The sequence below is a fragment of the Lissotriton helveticus genome, chromosome 1_1, assembly GCF_964261635.1.
Source record: "Lissotriton helveticus chromosome 1_1, aLisHel1.1, whole genome shotgun sequence".
In the NCBI taxonomy this organism is placed as follows: Eukaryota; Metazoa; Chordata; class Amphibia; order Caudata; family Salamandridae; genus Lissotriton; species Lissotriton helveticus.
This window is the reverse complement of record NC_136057.1, coordinates 6,765,566-6,792,548: the sequence shown is the minus strand read 5'-3', so window position 1 is coordinate 6,792,548 and position 26,983 is coordinate 6,765,566. Positions and strand designations below refer to the sequence as shown.

The window sequence follows — 26,983 nt, the reverse complement described above, 5'->3', positions numbered from 1 at the left end:
CAAAACACCCGCGACAAGGGAAGAAACAATCCGAGCCATTGGATACCGGGACCGGATATCAAAAATCCTGGGACTAACCCGGCTTAGAGACCTGAACATGACTTGGTTTCTTTCATTTCAGCCGATATGGCAAAGATGTGTTTTACCTGTACTAAGGTGCATGCTGTGCGGAGAAGAATGCGTGTTGGACACCTGTCTGACGCTACAATCGGATGCGCCAATGGATGCAGAAACATTGTTGGGTCCGGTAAAGGCTCATGCATTGTGCTGCCCTCAACGGCTGCCAATCCTGATGACGGCATTCGTGGAAACTTCACCACTACGATTAAGGGGTAGTGAAGATCAAGATGAAAGCAGCATCGATCAGGTACAACCTTCTGTCAGCAATACTACTCAAAACTTCAATGGAGACAATCATGCACATGAATGCATGGTTACATCCTTTTCCGAGTTAGTGGAACTCTCACAGGAAGCTGTTGACAGCTTTTTCAGCAGTCTCAATGATATGATGTTCTCACCAGAGCAGAAATAATGACTCTTGAACAAGCTAGCACACGGCGTTCCCGACACCTTGAATTTGGCCTTCAACTTTAATAATAAAGTAGCAAGATCAACTTTTCCTCCAGTCCACGGACAGCAATTTTTTTAGCAGCCCCAAAATATATTTTTTTAATTTTACGGGACACTTTTCTTCTGCTTAAAGTAAGAACTATTCTTAGAGAACTAATTTCTATTTTTAGAAACTTCATAGACATTAGCTGCCCGCTGGTATGTTCATAAATATTTTTGAACTGTGATGAAATGGTCTCGAACTTTTCTTCTGTATTAAGAGCCATTTCATGTGTAATTCTAATATTCAATTACTAATAATGTATACATATGCGTGATTATTTTAGCATTATTCTACTGCTTGAGTGCATATAGTACATATGACTATTTTTTTCCCGTATGTTACATAATTTCAAAATGCATTATGTGTATTTTGGGGTGGTAAGGTATACACGATACTCTACAGTATGTTTTACTATGCCTAGATTCGTAAATATGGCCATAGTTAGCGTGGAGTGGGTGTGATGAATTCCTATAGGTTCTGTATCGATCCCCCTATTCCTGACCATATTCTGGTTAACAAATTAACTAGCAGCCATCCCATGATGCAGAAACCGTTATCTGATTACGCCAGACCACGGCACAGGAGCGCGTTATCTGATTAGGTCATAACGCTTGCCATCTAATTAGGCAAGCAATATTCCTCCAGTCCCTGATAAGGCATACGGAGTTCTCAAAACAAATCAAACCTATGACAACCTGGGAAAATCCCTGCGGCCATTGTTTTGATTTCTCAAAGAACTTCAGTAAAAGAATGTGCTAACGACCAGCTCGTATGACATCCTTATTGACGTATCTATGTCCATCCTTACGTCAATCTCGGCACCTTACAGGTATAAATATTACCGATATTGCCTTAAGCAAACACACGCGGTGGTGACGAGATCGGAGCAGCGAGACTTGCCGAAGCTCAGCAGAGAGCGAAGCCCACTGGCGCTGCCCCGCCTTCCTGACGCGCTGAGAACGAGACGCTGCCTTTCTCCTGCCGAGAAATCCAGCTCCGGCGCTTCCGAGCAGCCCTTGCAGGCAGCCTGGAATATCGAGACCAAAGATGAGAGATACCATCCCTCAATCATCCTAGATTCAAGGTACGGAACTGAATAACCCCTTGCAGAGAATTCTTGAGTCAGTCACTTGGCAAAACAAACTTAACTTAAACTGCTACTTTCTATCCCCGCCCACGTATTAGGCTTAGGTCAGGTACACTGGGGTAGGCGTAGTTAGAAGCACCAGTTGAGTACTATTAGTTAAATGTATATGTGTATGTATATATTCTGTCCATTTTAAATAACGTATGGCTTAGAAACCATATCGATGTTTTTACAGTATTATTTTATAATTCTGCTTTTATTGTATGCACTTTACTTAACCATAAGTATTGCGATAATATCGATTCATTTCTCTTGTACGAGAAAAGAGACTGATCAATAAATAACATCTTTTATTGAACACGCCCGTCTCTTCCTTTTCTCTACAATCTGGTGAAACTAATAATGCACGTACTGACTGAGTAAAATAAGTTGTCTTTTGTTTTCACACGACTCTAGAGATACACTCTTGATTAGGGGAGAGCAAAGTTGTCATGTTCTATGGTTGTCAGAAACGAAATCCCTTCTTGTCTATCCAGGGAGGTTCAACTCCTCCTTGCCTATTCGAGAAAGTTTCTAGTGAACTCTGAGCTAGCTGGCAAACCCAAAACTTTAAGTCTAATATCGACAGTAGAAGACCTAGTTAACGTCTGGTCTAGGTCTATACTATTGGAGGTATTATTCCAATGCGCAGAGCCTATTGGGATAATAGGAACTACACTACAGGGTGTTGAGCAGGATACACTGTAGGTGGTTAGTGTTGGAGCTCTGTTTGGAGTTTGTGGATTTGGTGTGGGTCCTGATGCAGTCGAATTTGCAGGAGTGGCAGGTGAAGGGTCCATGGGTGTGTCCTGGGGTGGCTTGATAGCAGGTAGTTGTGCGGCCGGGGTTAAGGGCTGAGAGGGTTGCGGCGTCGTATGTTATGCGGGCGGAGTGGATTATGTGGGGGCCAGGGGGTCTGGCGCTGGGCGCGGTCCAGGCGCGGACGGGCGTAGACGGGCTTATCTTTGGCGCACCTTCAGCACGCATGGGGCGCGACCGCTGCGCGTGGACGCTGCATGCAGAAGCATCTGTCATATGTGGATAGTGGAGGGGGGAGGGGCGAGGGAGGAGCAGCAGGGAGGCGGGAGCGGGGTGGAGAGCCGGGCTGGGAAGCACAACAAACAACAAAATGGCAGCGAAATGAAAAGTGAAACACGACGAGACTGGGGCACAACCTGGCAATCGCAAAGTAAAGAGCAGTGGCACCGGTACAAACAGGCACAACAATTCAAGCGGCAAAGCGATTATTGGTCTAACAGTACAGCGCTACGATCAATATGCACAATGAATAGCGCTATGATCAATATGCACAATGAATTGCAGCAGTGATCAGTCTAATGGTACAGCGCTACGATCAATATGCAAATAATTGCAGTAAGCAGTGCGATGAGCAGTCTGGCAGTGTGGCGCTACTATACCGCTTTCAGTTCAGGGAGCAGCGTGAGGAGCGACCGCTTCTGAGTAAATCAGGACGGTCACAACAGCAATCCATCACTACAGTTCGGTTACCACTGCAGTATCGTATATCACTCTGGGCATTGGGTTGGTTCACACAATATTAGACAAGCCAGGCGTTGAATAACGCTCATTGAAAGACTGTGCTGCTGGTTGGTAACTGCACTGGGAATGTGACCTCATACCTTTTTCCAGCCTTGCTGCACTGCCATGGAAAACTGCTGGTAAACCGTAGAAATAAAAATGAATGAGATAGCACACAACATGGGGGGGACGTCTATGAGACCATGACCTCTCTCTCGTGAACTCAACTGTTACAAAATGAGCAGGGATAAGAAAGCCTTCTCAGCGAACATACATAGTGAATATTATTTATAATGCCGGCTTACTTGGGCTTTCAATCTTCATGGTAGACAGTAGAGTACCAAACAAATGTGATATTCCTAGCCTTACTCTTACAGAACCACAAGATACATATAAGAGAACGGGAAAGATAACCAGCAAAGCAGAAGATGAACTAGAGACCGGAAAAAGTCAGCTACCAAAAAATAGAAAACCATGTAATATAAGGGAAAAAAGCTAATGCAGGGATAGTAGGAATGAAACCGAAGGTGGATTCATTGTGCCTTGCACAAGCGAGTTTGTACCCCATTCTCGCTGCCATGGAAGGAAGATGGCAGGTAAGGGTGTCAGAGAAGCTTCATTTCTCACCAGCAACACCAGCCTCCAGGTAGAATCTCTGATCCTGGAACCCAGTACCAACATTCCAATATACCCCAAGATTCTACCCTAAGCCCACAACATTCATAACAAAACCCAGGATAAGGGAAATAATAAATAAATATTAGGGTTTACTGGGGTTAGAAGAGCCCTCAGCAGCGTCGCTGGTGGTCTGCACCTCCTGACCAGCTTCTCCCAGACACTCAACAACATCCCTCTGCTTGCCCTTCGGTGCTGATGTAAAAAATGGGAAACATCTTTAACATCGTGGTCAGTACACCGCGATGCTGTTACATCACGGTCGTTACAACGACCGCGATGTAACCACGCTGTGCCATTACAATGCAAGTCTTTACATCGACGTGCGCTAGATGGCGTGCTAACATTACAAATAGTGCAGTTTACTATGCCAACACTTTCCCTACTATTAAATGGACTGGAGTTGGAATAGTAAATTACACTTGGAAGGCAGCGCCTCCCGGAAATGTGACCATCCTCCCTCTGCCATGGCGCTGGAAGGGTTAGAAAAAAAAGGAAAAGGAAAGAAGAAGAAAGTAAGGAGAAATAACAAAATACAGAAAGTCATCAAAAACATGAAAGAAATTTCCCTAAAATGTAAAATACACAAAGACACACTCTAACATAAAAAATTAAAATGAGGGGTAGATACATTTTAAAGGGTGAGGAATAAAGAGATAAAAGTGGGATTAAGATTTAGGCCCAGCACCGTAACAGAGAGCGGAAGAACAAGATGGCCACGCCCATGTGGACAGAGCGGTGCCATTTGCGCGTGATTTGGAACGCGAGGACGCACAAGAGAACCGTGTGCTGCTGTTTGTGTTAGATTTGGACATCAAGAAAGCACATCCCGTTCCCATCGCACGTGAATAAGTGCGCCGGAAAACTCTGCCCGCAAGCGAAACTCTACATTCTGTTTTTGTGCGACTTCACGGAGTTCCGCGTAGCCCAACTCCGCAAACTGTGCCCGGGCCTAGATCAAGGCAGATTGACTGTGCCAGACTGTGGCAATATTGAGTGGTGCCATGCCACGCCAACCCAACACGCCTTCTTGCTGCAACAGTACAAATCAGAGAAAGATAGAGAAGGAGAGTGAGAGGTGGCGGGCGGGGGTAATGTAGTATAAGAAAGGAGTGACAATAAAGCAGGAAGTAGGCAAGGTAGGGAAAGAGAAAGAAAGGTGGAGAGTAGTGATTCATGCAGGATAGAGAGAGACAAAATAAGAAGCCGCAGTCGGCTGAGAAAGGCTGTAAACAAGAGACACAGAGGAGAAAAAGAGAGACATTCTTCAACAGGAGACTCTTGGGAGGTGGGTCCCTGGGCAATATCCCTTTTGCCTGAGCTTACAATGACTCTGCACTTAGTCACCTGTTTCTAAGGGCTGCACCCTCAGGTGTTACCGTTAGCCAATGCAATGACATCAGGAGCATTACAGGCTGAGTTTACTACCATGATCTGCGGTGTGACATGCAAGCCCCCCAGAGCTCGCTGAGCCATCCTTTCCATGCTTCGATGTCATGCAAGCCCCCCCAGAGCTCGCTGAGCCATCCTTTCCATGCTTCGATGTCATGCAAGCCCCCCAGAGCTCGCTGAGCCATCCGTTCCATGCTTTGAGGTGTGACATGCAAGCCCCCCAGAGCTGGCTGAGCCATCCTTTCCATGCTTTGATGTCATGTAAGCCCCCCCAGAGCTCGCTGAGCCATCCTTTCCATGCTTTGATGTCATGCAAGCCCCCAGACCTCACTGAACCATACTGTCCATGCTTTGAGGTGTGACATGCCCCCAGCACTCGTTGAGCCATCCTTTCCATGCTTTGATGTCATGCGAGCCCCCCAGAGCTCGCTGAGCCATCCTTTCCATGCTTTGATGTCATGCGAGCCCCCCAGAGCTCGCTGAGCCATCCTTTCCATGCTTTGAGGTGTGACATGCAAGCCCCCCAGAGCTCGCTGAGCCATCCTTTCCAAGCTTTGATGTCATGCAAGCCCCCCAGAGCTCGCTGAGCCATCCTTTCCAAGCTTTGATGTCATGCAAGCTCCCCAGAGCTCGCTGAGCCATCCTTTCCATGCTTTGATGTCATGCGAGCCCCCCAGAGCTCGCTGAGCCATCCTTTCCATGCTTTGAGGTCATGCAAGCCCCCCCAGAGCTCGCTGAGCCATCCTTTCCATGCTTTGATGTCATGCGAGCCCCCCAGAGCTCGCTGAGCCATCCTTTCCATGCTTTGATGTCATGCGAGCCCCCCAGAGCTCGCTGAGCCATCCTTTCCATGCTTTGAGGTGTGACATGCAAGCCCCCCAGAGCTCGCTGAGCCATCCTTTCCAAGCTTTGATGTCATGCAAGCCCCCCAGAGCTCGCTGAGCCATCCTTTCCAAGCTTTGATGTCATGCAAGCTCCCCAGAGCTCGCTGAGCCATCCTTTCCATGCTTTGATGTCATGCGAGCCCCCCAGAGCTCGCTGAGCCATCCTTTCCATGCTTTGAGGTCATGCAAGCCCCCCCAGAGCTCGCTGAGCCATCCTTTCCATGCTTCGATGTCATGCGAGCCCCCCAGAACTCGCTGAGCCATCCTTTCCATGCTTTGAGGTGTGACATGCAAGCCCCCCAGAGCTCGCTGAGCCATCCTTTCCATGCTTTGAGGTCATGCAAGCCCCCCAGAGTTTGCTGAGCCATCCGTTCCATGCTTTGATGTCATGCAAGCCCCCCAGAGCTCGCTGAGCCATCCTTTCCATGCTTTGGTGCCATGAAAGCCCCCAGACCTCACTGAGCCATCCTTTTCATGCTTTGATGTCATGAAAGCCCCCCAGAGCTCGCTGAGCCATCCTTTCCATGCTTTGGTGCCATGAAAGCCCCCAGACCTCACTGAGCCTTCCTTTCCATGCTTTGATGTCATGCAAGCCCCCCAGAGCTCGCTGAGCCATCCTTTCCATGCTTTGATGTCATGCAAGGTCCCCAGAGCTCGCTGAGCCATCCTTTCCATGCTTTGATGTCATGCAAGCCCCCCAGAGCTCGCTGAGCCATCCTTTCCATGCTTTGGTGCCATGAAAGCCCCCCAGAGCTCGCTGAGCCATCCGTTCCATGCTTGGATGTCATGCAAGCCCCCCAGAGCTCACTGAGCCATCCTTTCCATGCTTTGATGTCATGCAAGCCCCCCGGAGCTCGCTGAGCCATCCTTTCCATGCTTTGATGACATGCAAGCCCCCCAGAGCTCGCTGAGCCATCCTTCCCATGCTTTGATGTCATGCATACCCCCCAGAGCTCTCTGAGCCATCCTTCCCATGCTTTGATGTCATGCAAGCCTCCCAGAACTCGCTGAGCCATCCATTCCATGCTTTGATGACATGCAAGCCCCCCAGAGCTCACTGAGCCATCCTTGCCATGCTTTGAGGTGTGACATGCACGCCCCCCAGAGCTCACTGAGCCATCCTTTCCATGCTTTGAGGTGTGACATGCAAGCCCCCCAGAGCTCGCTGAGCCATCCTTTGCATGCTTTGAGGTGTGACATGCAAGCCCCTAGAGCTCGCTGAGCCATCCTTTCCATGCTTTGATGTCATGCAAGCCCCCCAGAGCTCGCTGAGCCATCCTTTCCATTCTTTGATGTCATGCAAGCCCCCCAGAGCTCACTGAGCCATCCTTGCCATGCTTTGAGGTGTGACATGCACGCCCCCCAGAGCTCACTGAGCCATCCTTTCCATGCTTTGAGGTGTGACATGCAAGCCCCCCAGAGCTCGCTGAGCCATCCTTTGCATGCTTTGAGGTGTGACATGCAAGCCCCTAGAGCTCGCTGACCCATCCTTTCCATGCTTTGAGGTGTGACATGCAAGCCCCCCAGAGCTCGCTGAGCCATCCTTTGCCTGCTTTGATGTCATGCAAGCCCCCAGAGCTCGATGAGCCATCCTTTCCATGCTTCGATGTCATACGAGCCGCCCAGAGCTCGCTGAGCCATCCTTTCCATGCTTTGAGGTGTGACATGTAAGCCCCCCCAGAGCTCGCTGAGCCATCCTTTCCATGCTTTGATGTCATGCAAGCCCCCCAGAGCTCGCTGAGCCATCCTTGCCATGCTTTGATGTCATGCGAGCCCCCCAGAACTCGCTGAGCCATCCTTTCCATGCTTTGAGGTGTGACATGTAAGCCCCCCCAGAGCTCGCTGAGCCATGCTTCCCATGGACCCAAGCCCCCCCAGAGCTCGCTGAGCCATCCTTTCCATGCTTTGATGTCATGCAAGCCCCCCAGAGCGCGCTGAGCCATCCTTTCCATGCTTTGAGGTGTGACATGCAAGCCCCCCAGAGCTCGCTGAGCCATCCTTTCCAAGCTTTGATGTCATGCAAGCCCCCCAGAGCTCGCTGAGCCATCCTTTCCATGCTTTGAGGTGTGACATGCAAGCCCCCCAGAGCTCGCTGAGCCATCCTTTCCATGCTTTGAGGTGTGACATGCAAGCACCCCAGAGCTCGCTGAGCCATCCTTTCCATGCTTTGAGGTGTGACATGCAAGCCCACCAGAGCTCGCTGAACCATCCTTTCCATGCTTTGATGTCATGCAAGCCCCCCAGAGCTCGCTGAGCCATCCTTTCTATGCTTTGATGTCATGCGAGCCCCCCAGAGCACGCTGAGCCATCCTTTCCATGCTTTGATGTCATGCAAGCCCCCCAGAGCTCACTGAGCCATCCTTTCCATGCTTTTATGTCATGCAAGCCCCCCAGAGCTCGCTGAGCCATCCTTTCCATGCTTTGATGTCATGCAAGCCCCCCAGAGCTCGCTGAGCCATCCTTTCCATGCTTTGATGTCATGCAAGCCCCCCAGAGCTCGCTGAGCCATCCTTTCCATGCTTTGATGTCATGCAAGCTCCCCAGAGCTCGCTGAGCCTTCCTTTCCATGCTTCGATGTCATGCGAGCCCCCCAGAACTCGCTGAGCCATCCTTTCCATGCTTTGAGGTGTGACATGTAAGCCCCCCCAGAGCTCGCTGAGCCATCCTTTCCATGCTTTGATGTCATGCAAGCCCCCCAGAGCGCGCTGAGCCGTCCTTTCCATGCTTTGATGTCATGCAAGCCCCCCAGAGCTCGCTGAGCCATCCTTTCCAAGCTTTGATGTCATGCAAGCCCCCCAGAGCTCGCTGAGCCATCCTTTCCATGCTTTGAGGTGTGACATGCAAGCCCCCCAGAGCTCGCTGAGCCATCCTTTCCATGCTTTTATGTCATGCAAGCCCACCAGAGCTCGCTGAACCATCCTTTCCATGCTTTGATGTCATGCAAGCCCCCCAGAGCTCGCTGAGCCATCCTTTCCATGCTTTGATGTCATGCAAGCCCCCCAGAGCTCGCTGAGCCATCCTTTCCATGCTTTGATGTCATGCAAGCCCCCCAGAGCTCGCTGAGCCATCCTTTCCATGCTTTGATGTCATGCAAGCCCCCAGACCTCACTGAGCCATCCTTTCCATGCTTTTATGTCATGCAAGCCCCCCAGAGCTCACTGAGCCATCCTTTCCATGCTTTGACGTCATGCAAGCCCCCCAGAGCTCACTGAGCCATCCTTTCCATGCTTTGATGTCATGCAAGCCCCCCCAGAGCTCGCTGAGCCATCCTTTCTATGCTTTGATGTCATGCGAGCCCCCCAGAGCTCGCTGAGCCATCCTTTCCATGCTTTGATGTCATGCAAGCCCCTAGAGCTCGCTGAGCCATCCTTTGCATGCTTTGAGGTGTGACATGCAAGCCCCCCAGAGCTCACTGAGCCATCCTTTCCATGCTTTGATGTCATGCAAGCCCCCCCAGAGCTCGCTGAGCCATCCTTTCTATGCTTTGATGTCATGCAAGCCCCCCAGAGCTCGCTGAGCCATCCTTTCCATGCTTTGATGTCATGCGAGCCCCCCAGAGCTCGCTGAGCCATCCTTTTCATGCTTTGATGTCATGCAAGCCCCCCAGAGCTCGCTGAGCCATCCTTTCCATGCTTTGAGGTAAGACATGCAAGCCCCCCAAAGCTCGCTGAGCCATTCTTTCCATGCTTTGATGTCATGCAAGCCCCCCAGAGCTCGCTGAGCCATCCTTTTCATGCTTTGATGTCATGCAAGCCCCCCAGAGCTCGCTGAGCCATCCTTTCCATGCTTTGAGGTAAGACATGCAAGCCCCCCAGAGCTCGCTGAGCCATCCTTTCCATGCTTTGAGGTCATGCAAGCCGCCCAGAGCTCGCTGAGCCATCCTTTCCATGCTTTGAGGTGTGACATGCAAGCCCCCCCAGAGCTCGCTGAGCCATCCTTTCCATGCTTTTATGTCATGCAAGCCCCCCAGAGCTCGCTGAGCCATCCTTTCCATGCTTTTATGTCATGCAAGCCCCCCAGACCTCGCTGAGCCATCCTTTCCATGCTTTGAGGTGTGACATGCAAGCCCCCCAGAGCTCGCTGAGCCATCCTTTCCATGCTTTGAGGTGTGACATGCAAGCCCCCCAGAGCTCACTGAGCCATCCTTTCCATGCTTTTATGTCATGCAAGCCCCCCAGAGCTCACTGAGCCATCCTTTCCATGCTTTTATGTCATGCAAGCCCCCCAGAGCTCACTGAGCCATCCTTTCCATGCTTTTATGTCATGCAAGCCCCCCAGACCTCGCTGAGCCATCCTTTCCATGCTTTTATGTCATGCAAGCCCCCCAGAGCTCACTGAGCCATCCTTTCCATGCTTTGACGTCATGCAAGCCCCCCAGAGCTCGCTGAGCCATCCTTTCCATGCTTTGATGTCATGCGAGCCCCCCAGAGCTCACTGAGCCATCCTTTCCATGCTTTGACGTCATGCAAGCCCCCCAGAGCTCACTGAGCCATCCTTTCCATGCTTTGACGTCATGCAAGCCCCCCAGAGCTCGCTGAGCCATCCTTTCCATGCTTAATGTCATGCAAGCCCCCCAGAGCTCGCTGAGCCATCCTTTCCATGCTTTGATGTCATGCAAGCCCCCCCAGAGCTCGCTGAGCCATCCTTTCCATGCTTTGACGTCATGCAAGCTCCCCAGAGCTCACTGAGCCATCCTTTCCATGCTTTGATGTCATGCAAGCCCCCCCAGAGCTCGCTGAGCCATCCTTTCCATGCTTTGACGTCATGCAAGCTCCCCAGAGCTCGCTGAGCCATCCTTTCCATGCTTTGACGTCATGCAAGCCCCCCAGAGCTCGCTGAGCCATCCTTTCCATGCTTTGAGGTAAGACATGCAAGCCCCCCCAGAGCTCGCTGAGCCATCCTTTCCATGCTTCGATGTCATGCGAGCCCCCCAGAGCTCACTGAGCCATCCTTTCCATGCTTCGATGTCATGCGAGCCCCCCAGAGCTCACTGAGCCATCCTTTCCATGCTTTGATGTCATGCAAGCCCCCCAGAGCTCACTGAGCCATCCTTTCCTTGCTTTGATGTCATGCAAGCTCCCCAGAGCTCGCTGAGCCATCCTTTCCATGCTTTGAGGTGTGACATGTAAGCCCCCCCAGAGCTCGCTGAGCCATCCTTTTCATGCTTTGATGTCATGCAAGCCCCCCAGAGCTCGCTGAGCCATCCTTTCCATGCTTCGATGTCATGCAAGCCCCTAGAGCTCGCTGACCCATCCTTTCCATGCTTTGATGTCATGCAAGCCCCCAGAGCTCGCTGAGCCATCCTTTCCATGCTTTGAGGTGTGACATGCAAGCCCCCCAGAGCTCGCTGAGCCATCCTTTCCATGCTTTGATGTCATGCAAGCCCCCCAGAGCTCGCTGAGCCATCCTTTCCATGCTTTGAGGTAAGACATGCAAGCCCCCCAGAGCTCACTGAGCCATCCTTTCCATGCTTTGAGGTAAGACATGCAAGCCCCCCAGAGCTCACTGAGCCATCCTTTCCATGCTTTGATGTCATGCAAGCCCCCCAGAGCTCACTGAGCCATCCTTTCCATGGATGCAAGCCCCCCAGAGCTCGCTGAGCCATCCTTTTCATGCTTTGATGTCATGCAAGCCCCCCAGAGCTCGCTGAGCCATCCTTTCCATGCTTCGATGTCATGCAAGCCCCTAGAGCTCACTGAGCCATCCTTTCCATGCTTCGATGTCATGCAAGCCCCCCAGAGCTCGCTGAGCCATCCTTTCCATGCTTCGATGTCATGCAAGCCCCCAGAGCTCGCTGAGCCATCCTTTCCATGGATGCAAGCCCCCCAGAGCTCGCTGAGCCATCCTTTCCATGGATGCAAGCCCCCCAGAGCTCGCTGAGCCATCCTTTTCATGCTTTGATGTCATGCAAGCCCCCCAGAGCTCGCTGAGCCATCCTTTCCATGCTTCGATGTCATGCAAGCCCCTAGAGCTCGCTGAGCCATCCTTTCCATGCTTAATGTCATGCGAGCCCCCCAGAGCTCGCTGAGCCATCCTTTCCATGCTTTGAGGTAAGACATGCAAGCCCCCCAGAGCTCACTGAGCCATCCTTTCCATGCTTCGATGTCATGCAAGCCCCCCAGAGCTCGCTGAGCCATCCTTTCCATGGATGCAAGCCCCCCAGAGCTCGCTGAGCCATCCTTTCCATGGATGCAAGCCCCCCAGAGCTCGCTGAGCCATCCTTTCCATGCTTCGATGTCATGCAAGCCCCCAGAGCTCGCTGAGCCATCCTTCCCATGCTTTGATGTCATGCAAGCTCCCCAGAGCTCGCTGAGCCATCCTTTCCATGCTTCGATGTCATGCAAGCCCCTAGAGCTCGCTGAGCCATCCTTTCCATGCTTAATGTCATGCAAGCCCCCAGAGCTCGCTGAGCCATCCTTTCCATGCTTTGAGGTAAGACATGCAAGCCCCCCAGAGCTCACTGAGCCATCCTTTCCTTGCTTTGATGTCATGCAAGCCCCCCAGAGCTCGCTGAGCCATCCTTTTCATGCTTTGATGTCATGCAAGCCCCCCAGAGCTCGCTGAGCCATCCTTTTCATGCTTTGATGTCATGCAAGCCCCTCAGAGCTCGCTGAGCCATCCTTTCCATGCTTCGATGTCATGCAAGCCCCCCGGAGCTCACTGAGCCATCCTTTTCATGCTTTGATGTCATGCAAGCCCCCCAGAGCTCGCTGAGCCATCCTTTTCATGCTTTGATGTCATGCGAGCCCCCCAGAGCACGCTGAGCCATCCTTTCCATGCTTTGATGTCATGGCAGCCCCCCAGAGCTCACTGAGCCATCCTTTTCATGCTTTGATGTCATGCAAGCCCCCCAGAGCTCGCTGAGCCATCCTTTTCATGCTTTGATGTCATGCAAGCCCCCCAGAGCTCACTGAGCCATCCTTTCCAAGCTTTGATGTCATGCAAGCTCCCCAGAGCTCGCTGAGCCATCCTTTCCATGCTTTGATGTCATGCAAGCCCCCCAGAGCTCGCTGAGCCATCCTTTCCATGCTTTGATGTCATGCAAGCTCCCCAGAGCTCGCTGAGCCTTCCTTTCCATGCTTCGATGTCATGCGAGCCCCCCAGAACTCGCTGAGCCATCCTTTCCATGCTTTGATGTCATGCAAGCTCCCCAGAGCTCGCTGAGCCTTCCTTTCCATGCTTCGATGTCATGCAAGCCCCCCAGAGCTCACTGAGCCATCCTTGCCATGCTTTGAGGTGTGACATGTAAGCCCCCCCAGAGCTCGCTGAGCCATCCTTGCCATGCTTTGAGGTGTGACATGTAAGCCCCCCCAGAGCGCGCTGAGCCGTCCTTTCCATGCTTTGATGTCATGCAAGCCCCCCAGAGCTCGCTGAGCCATCCTTTCCATGCTTCGATGTCATGCGAGCCCCCCAGAACTCGCTGAGCCATCCTTTCCATGCTTTGAGGTAAGACATGCAAGCCCCCCAGAGCTCGCTGAGCCATCCTTTCCATGCTTTGAGGCCCCTCATGTTCTCAGTAATGATTCTTTTCTCTACCTTTCCAGGTCTCGCATCCGAGCAGTCATCCCTCACAGCGTACCAGACCTCAGTGTTCTGAAGTGCTCAAGTGAGTCTTCTTTCTAAAAACATGTTGAGTATCTGTAAATATTTGATACCTTTATCTCACCAGTGATGTGAGGGAGCAATGTGAGGCTAAAAGAGAGAGCACTAATGTGAATGAATGAATGAGTGAATGAATGAATAGTTGTATTTGGCATTCGAGTAAATGTTAAGAGTTATTCAGTCAGTTTTACATTGAATTACATTGTCTCCAGTGGTTTGTGGTGTGTCTGAATATGCGCTGCTGACATTGGAACACAGAAGGCAGGTGTTGAGGCTCTAAGACAGACCTGCGGTCCCCACGCGGCTCACCTGGGGCCAGGGGTGAGCCCCATGACCTCAGCATCACTGATACTGCTTCTATGAGCTGCAGACTCCCTGCACAGCTCACCTGGGGGCAGGGATGAGCCCCATGACCTCAGCATCACTGATACTGCTTCTATGAGCTGCAGACTCCCTGCACAGCTCACCTGGGGGACGGGGTGAGCCCCATGACCTCAGCATCACTGATGCTGCTTCTATGAGCTGTAGACTCCCTGCACAGCTCACCTGGGGGCAGGGAGGAGCCCCATGACCTCAGCATCACTGATACTGCTTATATGAGCTGCAGACTCCCTGCACAGCTCACCTGGGGGCAGGGATGAGCCCCATGACCTCAGCATCACTGATACTGCTTCTATGAGCTGCAGACTCCCTGCACAGCTCACCTGGGGGACGGGGTGAGCCCCATGACCTCAGCATCACTGATTCTGCTTCTATGAGCTGCAGACTCCCTGCACAGCTCACTTGGAGGCAGGGATGAGCCCCATGACCTCAGCATCACTGATACTGCTTCTATGAGCTGCAGACTCCCTGCACAGCTCACCTGGGGGCAGGGGTGAGCCCCATGACCTCAGCATCACTGATACTGCTTCTATGAGCTGCAGACTCCCTGCACAGCTCACCTGGGGGCAGGGGTGAGCCCCATGACCTCAGCATCACTGATACTGCTTCTATGAGCTGCAGACTCCCTGCACAGCTCACCTGGGGCCAGGGATGAGCCTCATGACCTCAGCATCACTGATACTGCTTCTATGAGCTGCAGACTCCCTGCACAGCTCACCTGGGGGCAGGGAGGAGCCCCATGACCTCAGCATCACTGATACTGCTTCTATGAGCTGCAGACTCCCTGCACAGCTCACCTGGGGGCAGGGATGAGCCCCATGACCCCAGCATCACTGACACTGCTTCTATGAGCTGCAGACTCCCTGCACAGCTCACCTGGGGCCAGGGGTGAGCCCCATGACCGCAGCATCACTGATACTGCTTCTATGAGCTGCAGACTCCCTGCACAGCTCACCTGGGGGCAGGGATGAGCCCCATGACCCCAGCATCACTGATACTGCTTCTATGAGCTGCAGACTCCGTGCACAGCTCGCCTGGGGGCAGAGGTGAGCCCCATGACCTCAGCATCACTGATACTGCTTCGATGAGCTGCAGACTCCCTGCACAGCTCACCTGGGGCAGGGGTGAGCCCCATGACCTCAGCACCACTGACACTGCTTCTATTAGCTGCAGACTCCCTGCACAGCTCACCTGGGGCCAGGGATGAGCCCCATGACCCCAGCATCACTGATACTGCTTCTATGAGCTGCAGACTCCCTGCACAGCTCACCTGGGGCCAGGGAGGATCCCCATGACCTCAGCATCACTGATACTGCTTCTATGAGCTGCAGACTCCCTGCACAGCTCACCTGGGGGCAGGGGTGAGCCCCATGACCTCAGCATCACTGATACTGCTTCTATGAGCTGCAGACTCCCTGCACAGCTCACCTGGGGGCAGGAGGAGCCCCGTGACCCCAGCATCACTGATACTGCTTCTATGAGCTGCAGACTCCTCGCACAGCTCGCCTGGGGGCAGAGGTGAGCCCCATGACCTCAGCATCACTGATACTGCTTCTATGAGCTGCAGACTCCCTGCACAGCTCACCTGGGGGCAGGGATGAGCCCCATGACCCCAGCATCACTGATACTGCTTCTGTGAGCTGCAGACTCCCGGCACAGCTCACCTGGGGCAGGGGTGAGCCCCGTGACCTCAGCATCACTGATACTGCTTCTATGAGCTGCAGACACTTTCCACAGCTCACCTGCGGGGAGGGATGTGCCCAGTGACCTCAACATCACTGATTCTGCTTCTATGAGCTGCAGACTCCTTGCACAGCTCACCTGGGAGGAGGGGTGAGCCCCATGACCTCAGCATCACTGATACTGCTTCCATGAGCTGCAGACTCCTTGCACAGCTCACCTGGGGGCAGGGGTGAGCCCCATGACCTCAGCATCACTGATACTGCTTCTATGAGCTGCAGACTCACTGCACAGCTCACCTGGGGGGAGGGATGAGCCCCATGACCTCAGCATCACTGATACTGCTTCTATGAGCTGCACACTCCCTGCACAGCTCGCCTGGGGGCAGAGGTGAGCCCCTTGACCTCAGCATAACTGATACTGCTTCTATGAGCTGCAGACTCCGTGCACAGCTCGCCTGGGGGCAGAGGTGAGCCCCATGACCTCAGCATCACTGATACTGCTTCTATGAGCTGCACACTCCCTGCACAGCTCGCCTGGGGGCAGAGGTGAGCCCCATGACCTCAGCACCACTGACACTGCTTCTATGAGCTGCAGACTCCCTGCACAGCTCACCTGGGGCCAGGGAGGAGCCCCATGACCTCAGCATCACTGATACTGCTTCTATGAGCTGCACTCCCTGCACAGCTCACCTGGGGCCAAGGGTGAGCCCCAAGACCTCAGCATCACTGATACTGCTTCGATGAGCTGCAGACTCCCTGCACAGCTCACCTGGGGGCAGGGATGAGCCCCATGACCTCAGCATCACTGATACTGCTTCGATGAGCTGCAGACTCCCTGCACAGCTCACCTGGGGGCAGGGATGAGCCCCATGACCTCAGCATCACTGATACTGCTTCGATGAGCTGCAGACTCCCTGCACAGCTCACCTGGGGGCAGGGATGAGCCCCATGACCTCAGCATCACTGATACTGCTTCTATGAGCTGCAGACTCCCTGCACAGCTCACCTGGGGCAGGGGTGAGCCCCATGACCTCAGCACCACTGACACTGCTTCGATGAGCTGCAGACTCCCTGCACAGGTCACCTGGGGGCAGGGGTGAGCCCCATGACCTCAGCATCACTGATACTGCTTCTATGAGATGCAGACTCCCTGCACAGGTCACCTGGGGGCAGGGGTGAGCCCCATGACCTCAGCATCACTGATACTGCTTCTATGAGCTGCAGACTCCCTGCACAGCTCACCTGGGGCCAGGGATGAGCCTCATGACCTCAGCATCACTGATACTGCTTCTATGAGCTGCACTCCCTGCACAGCTCACCTGGGGCAGGGGTGAGCCCCATGACCTCAGCACCACTGACACTGCTTCGATGAGCTGCAGACTCCCTGCACAGTTCACCTGGGGCAGGGGTGAGCCCCATGACCTCAGCACCACTGATACTGCTTCGATGAGCTGCAGACTCCCTGCACAGCTCCCCTGGGGGCAGGGGTGAGCCCCATGACCTCAGCATCACTGATACTGCTTCGATGAGCTGCAGACTCCCTGCACAGCTCACCTGGGGCAGGGGTGAGCCCCATGACCTCAGCATCACTGATACTGCTTCTATGAGCTGCAGACTCCCTGCACAGCTCACCTGGGGGCAGGGAGGAGCCCCATGACCTCAGCATCACTTATACTGCTTCTATGAGCTGCAGACTCCCTGCACAGGTCACCTGGGGGCAGGGGTGAGCCCCATGACCTCAGCATCACTGATACTGCTTCGATGAGCTGCAGACTCCCTGCACAGCTCCCCTGGGGGCCAGGGATGAGCCCCATGACCTCAGCATCACTGATACTGCTTCTATGAGCTGCAGACACTTTCCACAGCTCACCTGCGGGGAGGGATGTGCCCAGTGACCTCAACATCACTGATTCTGCTTCTATGAGCTGCAGACTCCTTGCACAGCTCACCTGGGAGGAGGGGTGAGCCCCATGACCTCAGCATCACTGATACTGCTTCTATGAGCTGCAGACTCCCTGCACAGCTCACCTGGGGCCCTGGAGGAGCCCCATGACCTCAGCATCACTGATACTGCTTCTATGAGCTGCAGACTCACTGCACAGCTCACCTGGGGGGAGGGATGAGCCCCATGACCTCAGCATCACTGATACTGCTTCTATGAGCTGCAGACTCCCTGCACAGCTCACCTGGGGCCAGGGGTGAGCCCCATGACCTCAGCATCACTGATACTGCTTCTATGAGCTGCAGACTCCCTGCACAGCTCGCCTGGGGGCAGAGGTGAGCCCCATGACCTCAGCATCACTGATACTGCTTCTATGAGCTGCACACTCCCTGCACAGCTCGCCTGGGGGCAGAGGTGAGCCCCATGACCTCAGCATCACTGATACTGCTTCTATGAGCTGCACTCCCTGCACAGCTCACCTGGGGCCAGGGAGGAGCCCCATGACCTCAGCATCACTGATACTGCTTCTATGAGCTGCACTCCCTGCACAGCTCACCTGGGGCCAGGGAGGAGCCCCATGACCTCAGCATCACTGATACTGCTTCTATGAGCTGCACTCCCTGCACAGCTCACCTGGGGCCAAGGGTGAGCCCCAAGACCTCAGCATCACTGATACTGCTTCGATGAGCTGCAGACTCCCTGCACAGCTCACCTGGGGCCAGGGGTGAGCCCCATGACCTCAGCATCACCGATACTGCTTCTATGAGCTGCAGACTCCCTGCACAGCTCACCCGGGGGCAGGGGTGAGCCCCATGACCTCAGCATCACTGATACTGCTTCTATGAGCTGCAGACTCCCTGCACAGCTCGCCTGGGGGCAGAGGTGAGCCCCATGACCTCAGCATCACTGATTCTGCTTCCATGAGCTGCAGACTCTCTGCACAGCTCCTCTGGGGCCCTGGAGGAGCCCCATGACCTCAGCATCACTGATACTGCTTCTATGAGCTGCAGACTCCCTGCACAGCTCACCTGGGGCCAGGGCGGAGCCCCATGACCTCAGCATCACTGATACTGCTTCGATGAGCTGCAGACTCCCTGCACAGCTCACCTGGGGGCAGGGATGAGCCCCATGACCTCAGCATCACTGATACTGCTTCGATGAGCTGCAGACTCCCTGCACAGCTCACCTGGGGGCAGGGATGAGCCCCATGACCTCAGCATCACTGATACTGCTTCTATGAGCTGCAGACTCCCTGCACAGCTCACCTGGGGGCCGGGATGAGCCCCATGACCTCAGCATCACTGATACTGCTTCGAAGAGCTGCAGACTCCCTGCACAGCTCACCTGGGGGCAGGGATGAGCCCCATGACCTCAGCATCACTGATACTGCTTCTATGAGCTGCAGACTCCCTGCACAGCTCACCTGGGGCAGGGGTGAGCCCCATGACCTCAGCACCACTGACACTGCTTCGATGAGCTGCAGACTCCCTGCACAGCTCACCTGGGGGCAGGGGTGAGCCCCATGACCTCAGCATCACTGATACTGCTTCTATGAGCTGCAGACTCCCTGCACAGGTCACCTGGGGGCAGGGGTGAGCCCCATGACCTCAGCATCACTGATACTGCTTCTATGAGCTGCAGACTTCCTGCACAGCTCACCTGGGGGCAGGGAGGAGCCCCATGACCTCAACATCACTGATACTGCTTCTATGAGCTGCACACTCCCTGCACAGCTCGCCTGGGGGCAGGGGTGAGCCCCATAACCCCAGCATCACTGATACTGCTTATATGAGCTGCAGACTCCCTGCACAGCTCCTCTGGGCTCCATGGATTCCCTGCTGCGCCTGTCCTGCAGCTCCTTTGAGTGTCCAGGAGTCTCAGCAAGGGTCACTGGCTGCACAGCTCAGAGTCTCCATGGATGGACCTCGGGGCTGCCCCTGAGATCAGTCCCATGTCCATATCAATCAATCAATCAATCAATCAATCATAGACATTTATAGAGCGCTCTACTTACCCGGAGGGTCTCAAGGCGCTAGGGGGAGGGGGGTGCTGCTACTGCCCGAACAGCCAGGTCTTGAGCTTCTTCCTGAAGGCGAGGTGGTCTTGGGTCAGGCGCAGGTCGGTCGGGAGGGAGTTCCAGGTCTTGGCGGCCAGGTAGGAGAAGGACCTTCCTCCTGTTGTCGCTCTTCGGATGCGGGGGACGGCGGCGAGGGCGTGACTGGCTGATTGGAGGTGTCGTTTGGGATCGTAGAAGTTGATGCGGGTGTTGAGGTAGCTCGGGCCTTGATCGTGGAGGGCTTTGTGTGCGTGGGTGAGGAGACGGAAGGTGATTCTCTTGTTGACCGGGAGCCAGTGCAGGTCTCTTAGGTGTCCGGAGATGTGGCTGTGTCATGGGACGTCGAGGATGAGTCTGGCTGAGGCGTTCTGGATCCGTTGGAGTCTCTTCTGGAGCTTGGCGGTGGTTCCGGCGTAGAGGGCGTTGCCGTAGTCCAGTCGGCTGGTGACGAGTGCCTGGGTGACAGTCTTCCTGGTCTCGGTGGGGATCCACCGGAAGATCTTCCGTAGCATGCGCAGGATGTTGAAGCACGACGAGGAGACGGCGTTGACTTGCCTGGTCATGGAGAGGGAGGAGTCCAGGATGAAGCCCAGGTTGCGTGCGTGGTCTGTCGGTTTGGGTGCGGTTCCCAGGGCGGGGGGCCACCAGGAGTCGTCCCAGGCGGAGGGCGAAGATCCCAGGATGAGGACTTCCGTCTTGTCCGAGTTCAGCTTCAGGCGGCTGGTCGACATCCACTCGGCTACCTCTTTCATTCCTTCGTGAAGGTTGGCTCTGGCGGCGGCGGGGTCGTTGGTCAGGGAGAGGATCAGCTGGGTGTCGTCGGCGTAGGAGATGATGTTCAGGTTGTGTTGGCGTGCGATGGCCGCGAGGGGGCTTATGTAGACGTTGAAGAGGGTTGGGCTCAGCGAGGATCCTTGGGGTACGCCGCAGATGACTTCGGTGGCCTTTGATTTGTGCGGTGGTAGGCGGACTCTCTGGGTCCTTCCGTCGAGGAAGGAGATGATCCATTCCAGTGCCTTCTCCTGGATTCCGACGTTGTAGAGGCGCTGCACTAGGGTGCGGTGGCAGGCGGTGTCGAAGGCCGCGGAGAGGTCTAGGAGGATGAGGGCCGCTGTTTCTCCGTTGTCCATCATGGCTCGGATGTCATCGGTGGCAGCGATGAGGGCGGTCTCGGTGCTGTGATTGGCTCGGAAGCCAGACTGTGAGGGGTCGAGGGATCCGTTCGTCTCGAGGAATGCGGCCAGTTGCTTGTTGACGGTCTTCTCGATGACTTTGGCCGGAAACGGGAGCAGCGAGATGGGGCGGTAGTTCTTGAGTTCGGTGGGGTCCGCTGTTGGTTTCTTGAGTAGGGCGCTGAGTTCGGCGTGCTTCCAGCTCTCCGGGAAGGTGGCGGTGGTGAAGGAGGTGTTGATGATGTCCCGTAGGTGGGGTGCGATGACAGCGTCGGCTTTGTTGAAGACGTGGTGAGGGCAGGGGTCGGTCGGTGATCCGGAGTGGATGGAGTTCATCATGCGGACGGTGTCTTCGGTGCTGATCGGGGTCCAGGCACGGAGGGTGGTGGTGGGGGGCGTTGGTTCGGTCGTGTCGGACGTGGCGTTCGTCGGTTGGGTGTTGAAGCTGTTGTGTATGTCCGCGATCTTGTTGTGGAAGTAGGAGGCGAGGGAGTTGCAGAGTTCTTGCGATGGGGTGATGTCGTTGTTTCCGGCATTGGGGTTGGAGAGCTCTTTCACGATGTTGAAGAGTTCCTTGCTGTTGTGTGCGTTGTTGTCCAGCCGGTCCTTGAATGCAGTTTTCTTGGTGGCGCGGATCAGTTGGTGGTGTTTTCGGGTGGCGAGCTTGAGGGCAGTCATGTTGTCTGGTGTTGGGTCTCTGCGCCAGGTTTTCTCGATAGCTCGGCAGTTCTTCTTGGAGCTCTTGAGTTCGTCGGTGAACCATGGGGCTTTTCTGCTGCCGGGTCTGCTGGGCGGGGTCCTCAGGGGGGCGAGTTCGTCCGCGCAGTTGCTGATCCACTCCGTGAGGTTGTCGGCGGCCTGGCTGGGGTTCGCTGAGCTGGCGGGAGGGTGCTGGCTCAGGGAAGCGGCGAGCTGGTCGGCTGTGATCTTGCTCCAGCTTCTGCGGGCAACCTGTTGCTGGTGGTGGTGGATCGTCGTTCTTCTGAAGTTAAAGTGGACGCAGCTGTGGTCCGTCCAGTGGAGTCCAGTGGCGTGGCTGAAGGTGATGTCTTTGCTGGATGAGAAGACGGCGTCGAGTGTGTGTCCGGCGAGGTGGGTGGGGGTGGTCACCAGCTGCTTGAGTCCGAGGTTGGCGAGGTTGTCGAGCAGGGTGGTGGTGTTGCGGTCGTTGTTGTTCTCCAGGTGGAAGTTGAGGTCCCCCAGGAGGATGTAGTCAGCGGAGGGGAGGGCATGTGGGCTGACGAAGTCGGCGATGTCCTCGCTGAATCGTGTGCGTGGTCCCGGGGGTCGGTAGATCAGGGTGCCTCTGAGGGTGGTCTTCGGGTCGGTGTGGATCTGGAAGTGTAGGTGTTCGGCGGTGGTCAGGATGCTCCTGTGAGTGTCAGACACACCCAGGGCTGCCCTGTGCACACAGCTCCACATGACAGGCCCCTCTGCTGCAGATGTGGGTCCACCAGGCTGCTCTTGTGTTCCTGCTGGGACCTTGCCGCACAGGAAGCAACCTTTGGGAAGCCTCAGTGACTGTGTTTATTGTTTTTAAATCAAGAGATTGAAGTAGCGCCTTAACAGCCCACATTGAATGACATTTGTCTAATGGCTGCCAGAGCTGGAATGAGCCCTTCCTCAGCTGTTTGCCCAACAGTTGATGGTGGAAATGTCCTGTCTTGGTTGGTTTTGAAGCTTGATTGCGGCTCAACAGAAACCTGAGGAATATTCACTGAAATATGGGACCCGCAGGTCAAGACCCCTGACCGCCTCCCGCTCCTGTCATTTAATATCATTAATGTAAATTGTTTTATCAGTAAATCAGCCAGTTCTTACTGGATGCCTCAGTGTTACTCTGTTGCTGGAATTAGATAAAAATGTCTCTGGCACAGCAAGGTGCATTTTTTACGCCACCGGTGCATCACAAAAAGTGACGCACTCGCGGCGTAAAAGTGACGCAAGGGCTCATAAATGAGGCCCAAAGACTTTGAATGGCGGGGGTTTACCGCTTGCAGGAACCCTGTGATCACGGATGTTCCATCACAGACAGCGGGGGCTGCCTCACGGCTCAAAAGAGTTCAGGGCGCCTCCTCTGAGCCATCATTGTTTGGATGAATGTCTGAATAAAGGGTTCAAACCTGGAAGTCTTGTTCATGAGCTGCTGAGACACTGCTAGGTTTGTAATGCCCACATGTGTCTCAGAGCTCGCATCGAAGCTTGTTCTTCTTGCAAAATATTAGAATTTTCTTTCAGCAGGTGGAGGGTAGATGACATTATCGATCTGATCATGTTCACTCATGTTGAGAGTGCTTAGAAGCCGGTGTCAATAACTTTGAATGTGATCTGTGTTATTTCTGGCTCTGCCCGTCTGATCCTTTCTGCAGCTTCCCTTTCCGAATAATCCTGCTCTCTTCAATAAGTGCATATATTACTGTGGATATAAGAGGTTTGGTTTTCACTGGATTTGTACCCAGGAGAAAATCACTAAAATCCATTTCTTAATGAATTGTGGCCAAATGCTCATTCTCAGCAGCTGGACGGTGCTTGCTTTGCTGGCAACGTTTGCCCAAAACATATAGGGACACTGTTGTAAGAGTTTATCCATGATACTTGGGGTCTGGTTGATTTGCTAAATGACCAGGAGCTTTTGAAAAACCTGTTCATGTTCATGCACACATTAGCATCTAAAGGCCACATGGCAACTCTATTAGAATCAAATACAGTCAAGTTATAGGTTCCATTCTGAATTGTTTTATTCAAGTCATTTTCAGTAATATGTTCTTACCAATGCTAACTTTAAAGCTGTGATGAATTTCCTTTTAGAATAGGGAGGGCCCGATTCACAGAATGACCTTAAGACTCAATCCTAAACTTACTACTATTTTGGTATTCACAGAAGTTAGGATGTTGTCTTAAATTACTCTTAAAGCAGACTTAAGACAGATTTAAGACAAACTTAAGACAGACGCTCTGGGATCTGCCGGAGAGGAAGGATGTGGTCCAGTCGGGGGCCTTCTCTTGGATACCGGCTTCATGGAGGCGAGTCTTTAGTGTGTGATGGCAGACCGTGTCAAAGGCGGCAGATAGGTCCAGGAGGATGAGGGCTGATGTTTCGCCGCTGTCTAATTGGTGCCTGATGTCGTCTGTGGCAGCGATGAGGGCTGTCTCGGTGCTGTGGTTTCGTCTGAATCCGGATTGGGATGGGTCCAGGATGTTGTTGTCTTCTAGGTGGCGGGCCAGTTGCATGTTGACGATTTTCTCAATGACCTTCGCCGGGAAGGGCAGCAGGGAGATGGGCCGGAAGTTTTTGAGGTCCTTGGAGTCCGCCTTGGGCTTCTTGAGGAGGGTGGTGATTTCGGCGTGCTTCCAGCTTTCCGGGAAAGTCGCGGTAAGACAGACTTAAGACAAAATCCTAACTTCTGTGAATACCAAAAGTAGTAAGTGCATTCTGTGAATACCAAAATAGTAGTAAGTTTAGGATTGAGTCTTAAGTTCATTCTGTGAATCGGGCCCGCAGTGTTTTCAAATCTCTCGTGGGGCCAAATCCCAGGCAGGTGTTCTGCTGGATGGTTTTGCTCAGAAACTATTTCCCTGTGTATCATGCGTGCTTGACATAAAGCATCCATACCATTAACTTGCAAACATGTGGCGCCCCAAATACTTTTCTCATTTATATTCTCATTCTAATATTGATAACCATGGACAGCGAGCGATTCACTGAATAGTGCAGATGATATAAACCCGTAATGGGTAATCAGATTTTTCCAGGTTTTCTCAGGACTGGGGCTCTGGATTTCAAAATAGCCGTACTCTTCTAGAGGCCGTTCTTGCGGAGTCGGGAGAGGATGTGCAGTTTTACTCTAGAGTCAATGCTTCTTAAGGTGGTCCATCAGCACCTTCCTCTGCTTCTTTGATCCAGGCACTGGCAGTAGGACTACTAGTTTTGTGTCTTCTACCCCAACAATTGGACATGTGGTCTGTGACGTAGCTTGAAAACGTATTTATCACGGATCGTCTCCTGAACTAGCTCTCCTAATCTGGGGAGCCACCCATCAGCAGCTTTGAAAAGCTTAACTTCACTGGTGACAACGTCACAGCGCTTCATATTGGATAGTTCATTTCTGACTTCTTGGAGGAAGAGTAGAAGATTCAAATAAATGTTGCGGGTCAGACAATTTTGACTCTGCAACCTATCCAGTGACACCAGGCATGCACATTAATACTCAAAGGCTCATTTTATATTGAGTACGACCACCTAATACTTCCGTTGGCAGATTATATATTATGTCATACAAATTATGTAGCTAATGCAGTCTACATCACACCATCGCAAGACCTCTGCAACTCCCTCGCCACATTCTTCCAGCGCAAAAACGCAGATATACATGACAGCTTCGGACCCCAGACTCCGCCTCCAGCCACCAAACCAACGACCCCCACCACCCGCCTCCGCGCATGGACCCCCATCAGCACGGAAGACACCACCCGCGTTATGAACACCATCCACTCCGGCTCCCCCTCCGCCCCATGCCCTCATCGTATCTTCAACAAAGCCGACACCATCATCGCACCCCAACTCTGGAACGTCATTAACAGCTCCTTCACGTCAGCCACCTTCCCATGAAGCTGGAAACACACAGAAATCAACGCACTTCTGAAGAAACCAACAGCGGACCCCAAAGACCTCAAGAACTTCCGCCCCATCTCTCTCCTCCCCTTCCCAGCTAAAGTCATCAAGAAGACGTCAATAAACAGCTGACTGCATTCCTCGAAGAAAACAACTCACTCGATCCCATCCCAGTCCGGATTTCGAGCCAAAAACAGCACCGAGACCGCCCTCATCGCAGCAACCGTTGACATTAGGACCCTGATGGACAACGGAGAGACAGCCGCTCTCATCCTCCTGGACCTCTCGGCAGCCTTTGATACCGTCTGCCACCGCACCCTAATAACCCACCTCCACTACACTGGGATCCAAAAAAAGGCCCTGGACTGCACAACATCTTACCTCTCTGATAGAACCCAGAGAGTCCGCCTCCCTCCATTCCGCTCTGAGGCCATAAAGAACATCTGCGGCGTACCCCAGGGCTCCTCACTCAGCCCAACCCTCTTCAATATCTACAGGAGCCCCCTCACCACCATCGCACGCAAACACAACATCAACATCATCTCCTACCCCGACGACACCCAACTGATACTCTCCCTCACCAAAGACCCTCTCACCACCAAAGCCAACTTCCAGGACAGAATGAAAGATGTCGCAGAATGGATGAAGCACAGCCGTCTGAAGCTCAACTCGGACAATACGGAGGTCCTCATCCTAGGACAATCCCCATCCGCCTGGGACGACTCCTGGTGGCCTGTTGGACCTGGCCCTCTTGGCAGGGTCATCCCTAAACTTTTTGCCTTCCTCCAATACTCTCTCTGACCTGTTTTTGTTGGTTTAATGACTCTGGGCGCTTTACCACTGCTAACCAGTGCTAAAGTGCATATGCTTTCCCTGTATAAAATGTAACTGTGATTGATGTCCATGATTGGTTCATTGGATTTACTGTTAGTCCCCAGTAAAGTGCACCAGGAGTGCCAGGGCTTGTAAATGCCAATACTGCTAGTGGGCCTGCAGCGCTGGTTGCACCACCCACAGAAGCAGCCTTTTAAAATGTGTCTAGGGTCTGCCATTGCAGAACCTGCGTGCAGTCTGGTACTGTCATGCTGGCTGGGCAAGTGCACACACTTGCCAGCCCCTAAACCTTCCCTTATCTTCATATTAGTCACCCCTATGGTAGGCCTGAGGGCAGGGTGCATTGTAAGTGTAAGGTAGGACATGCTCTGATGTGTGTGGCATGTCCTAATAGTGAATTACTGCCAATTTCGTTTTTCACTATTGTAAGGCTACCTGTTCCCTTTAGGCCAGATGGGCTGCTGGAATTATTA

General features: G+C 53.4%; 1 protein-coding gene across 2 annotated transcripts in view; it reads left to right on the top strand.

Annotated features, from left to right (window-relative positions):
- Positions 1-26,983, top strand: part of LOC144808341 (NXPE family member 1-like) — a 157,424-nt gene that overhangs the window by 100,069 nt on the left and 30,372 nt on the right. For both annotated transcript variants that reach the window (XR_013606852.1, XM_078673628.1), the window contains exon 4: positions 13,774-13,835. Coding sequence is in view for 1 of the 2 variants with exons in the window: in XM_078673628.1 (XP_078529754.1) it covers positions 13,774-13,835 (62 nt within the window). In the remaining variant the exon portion in view is untranslated. The remainder of the gene's footprint in view (positions 1-13,773; positions 13,836-26,983) is intronic.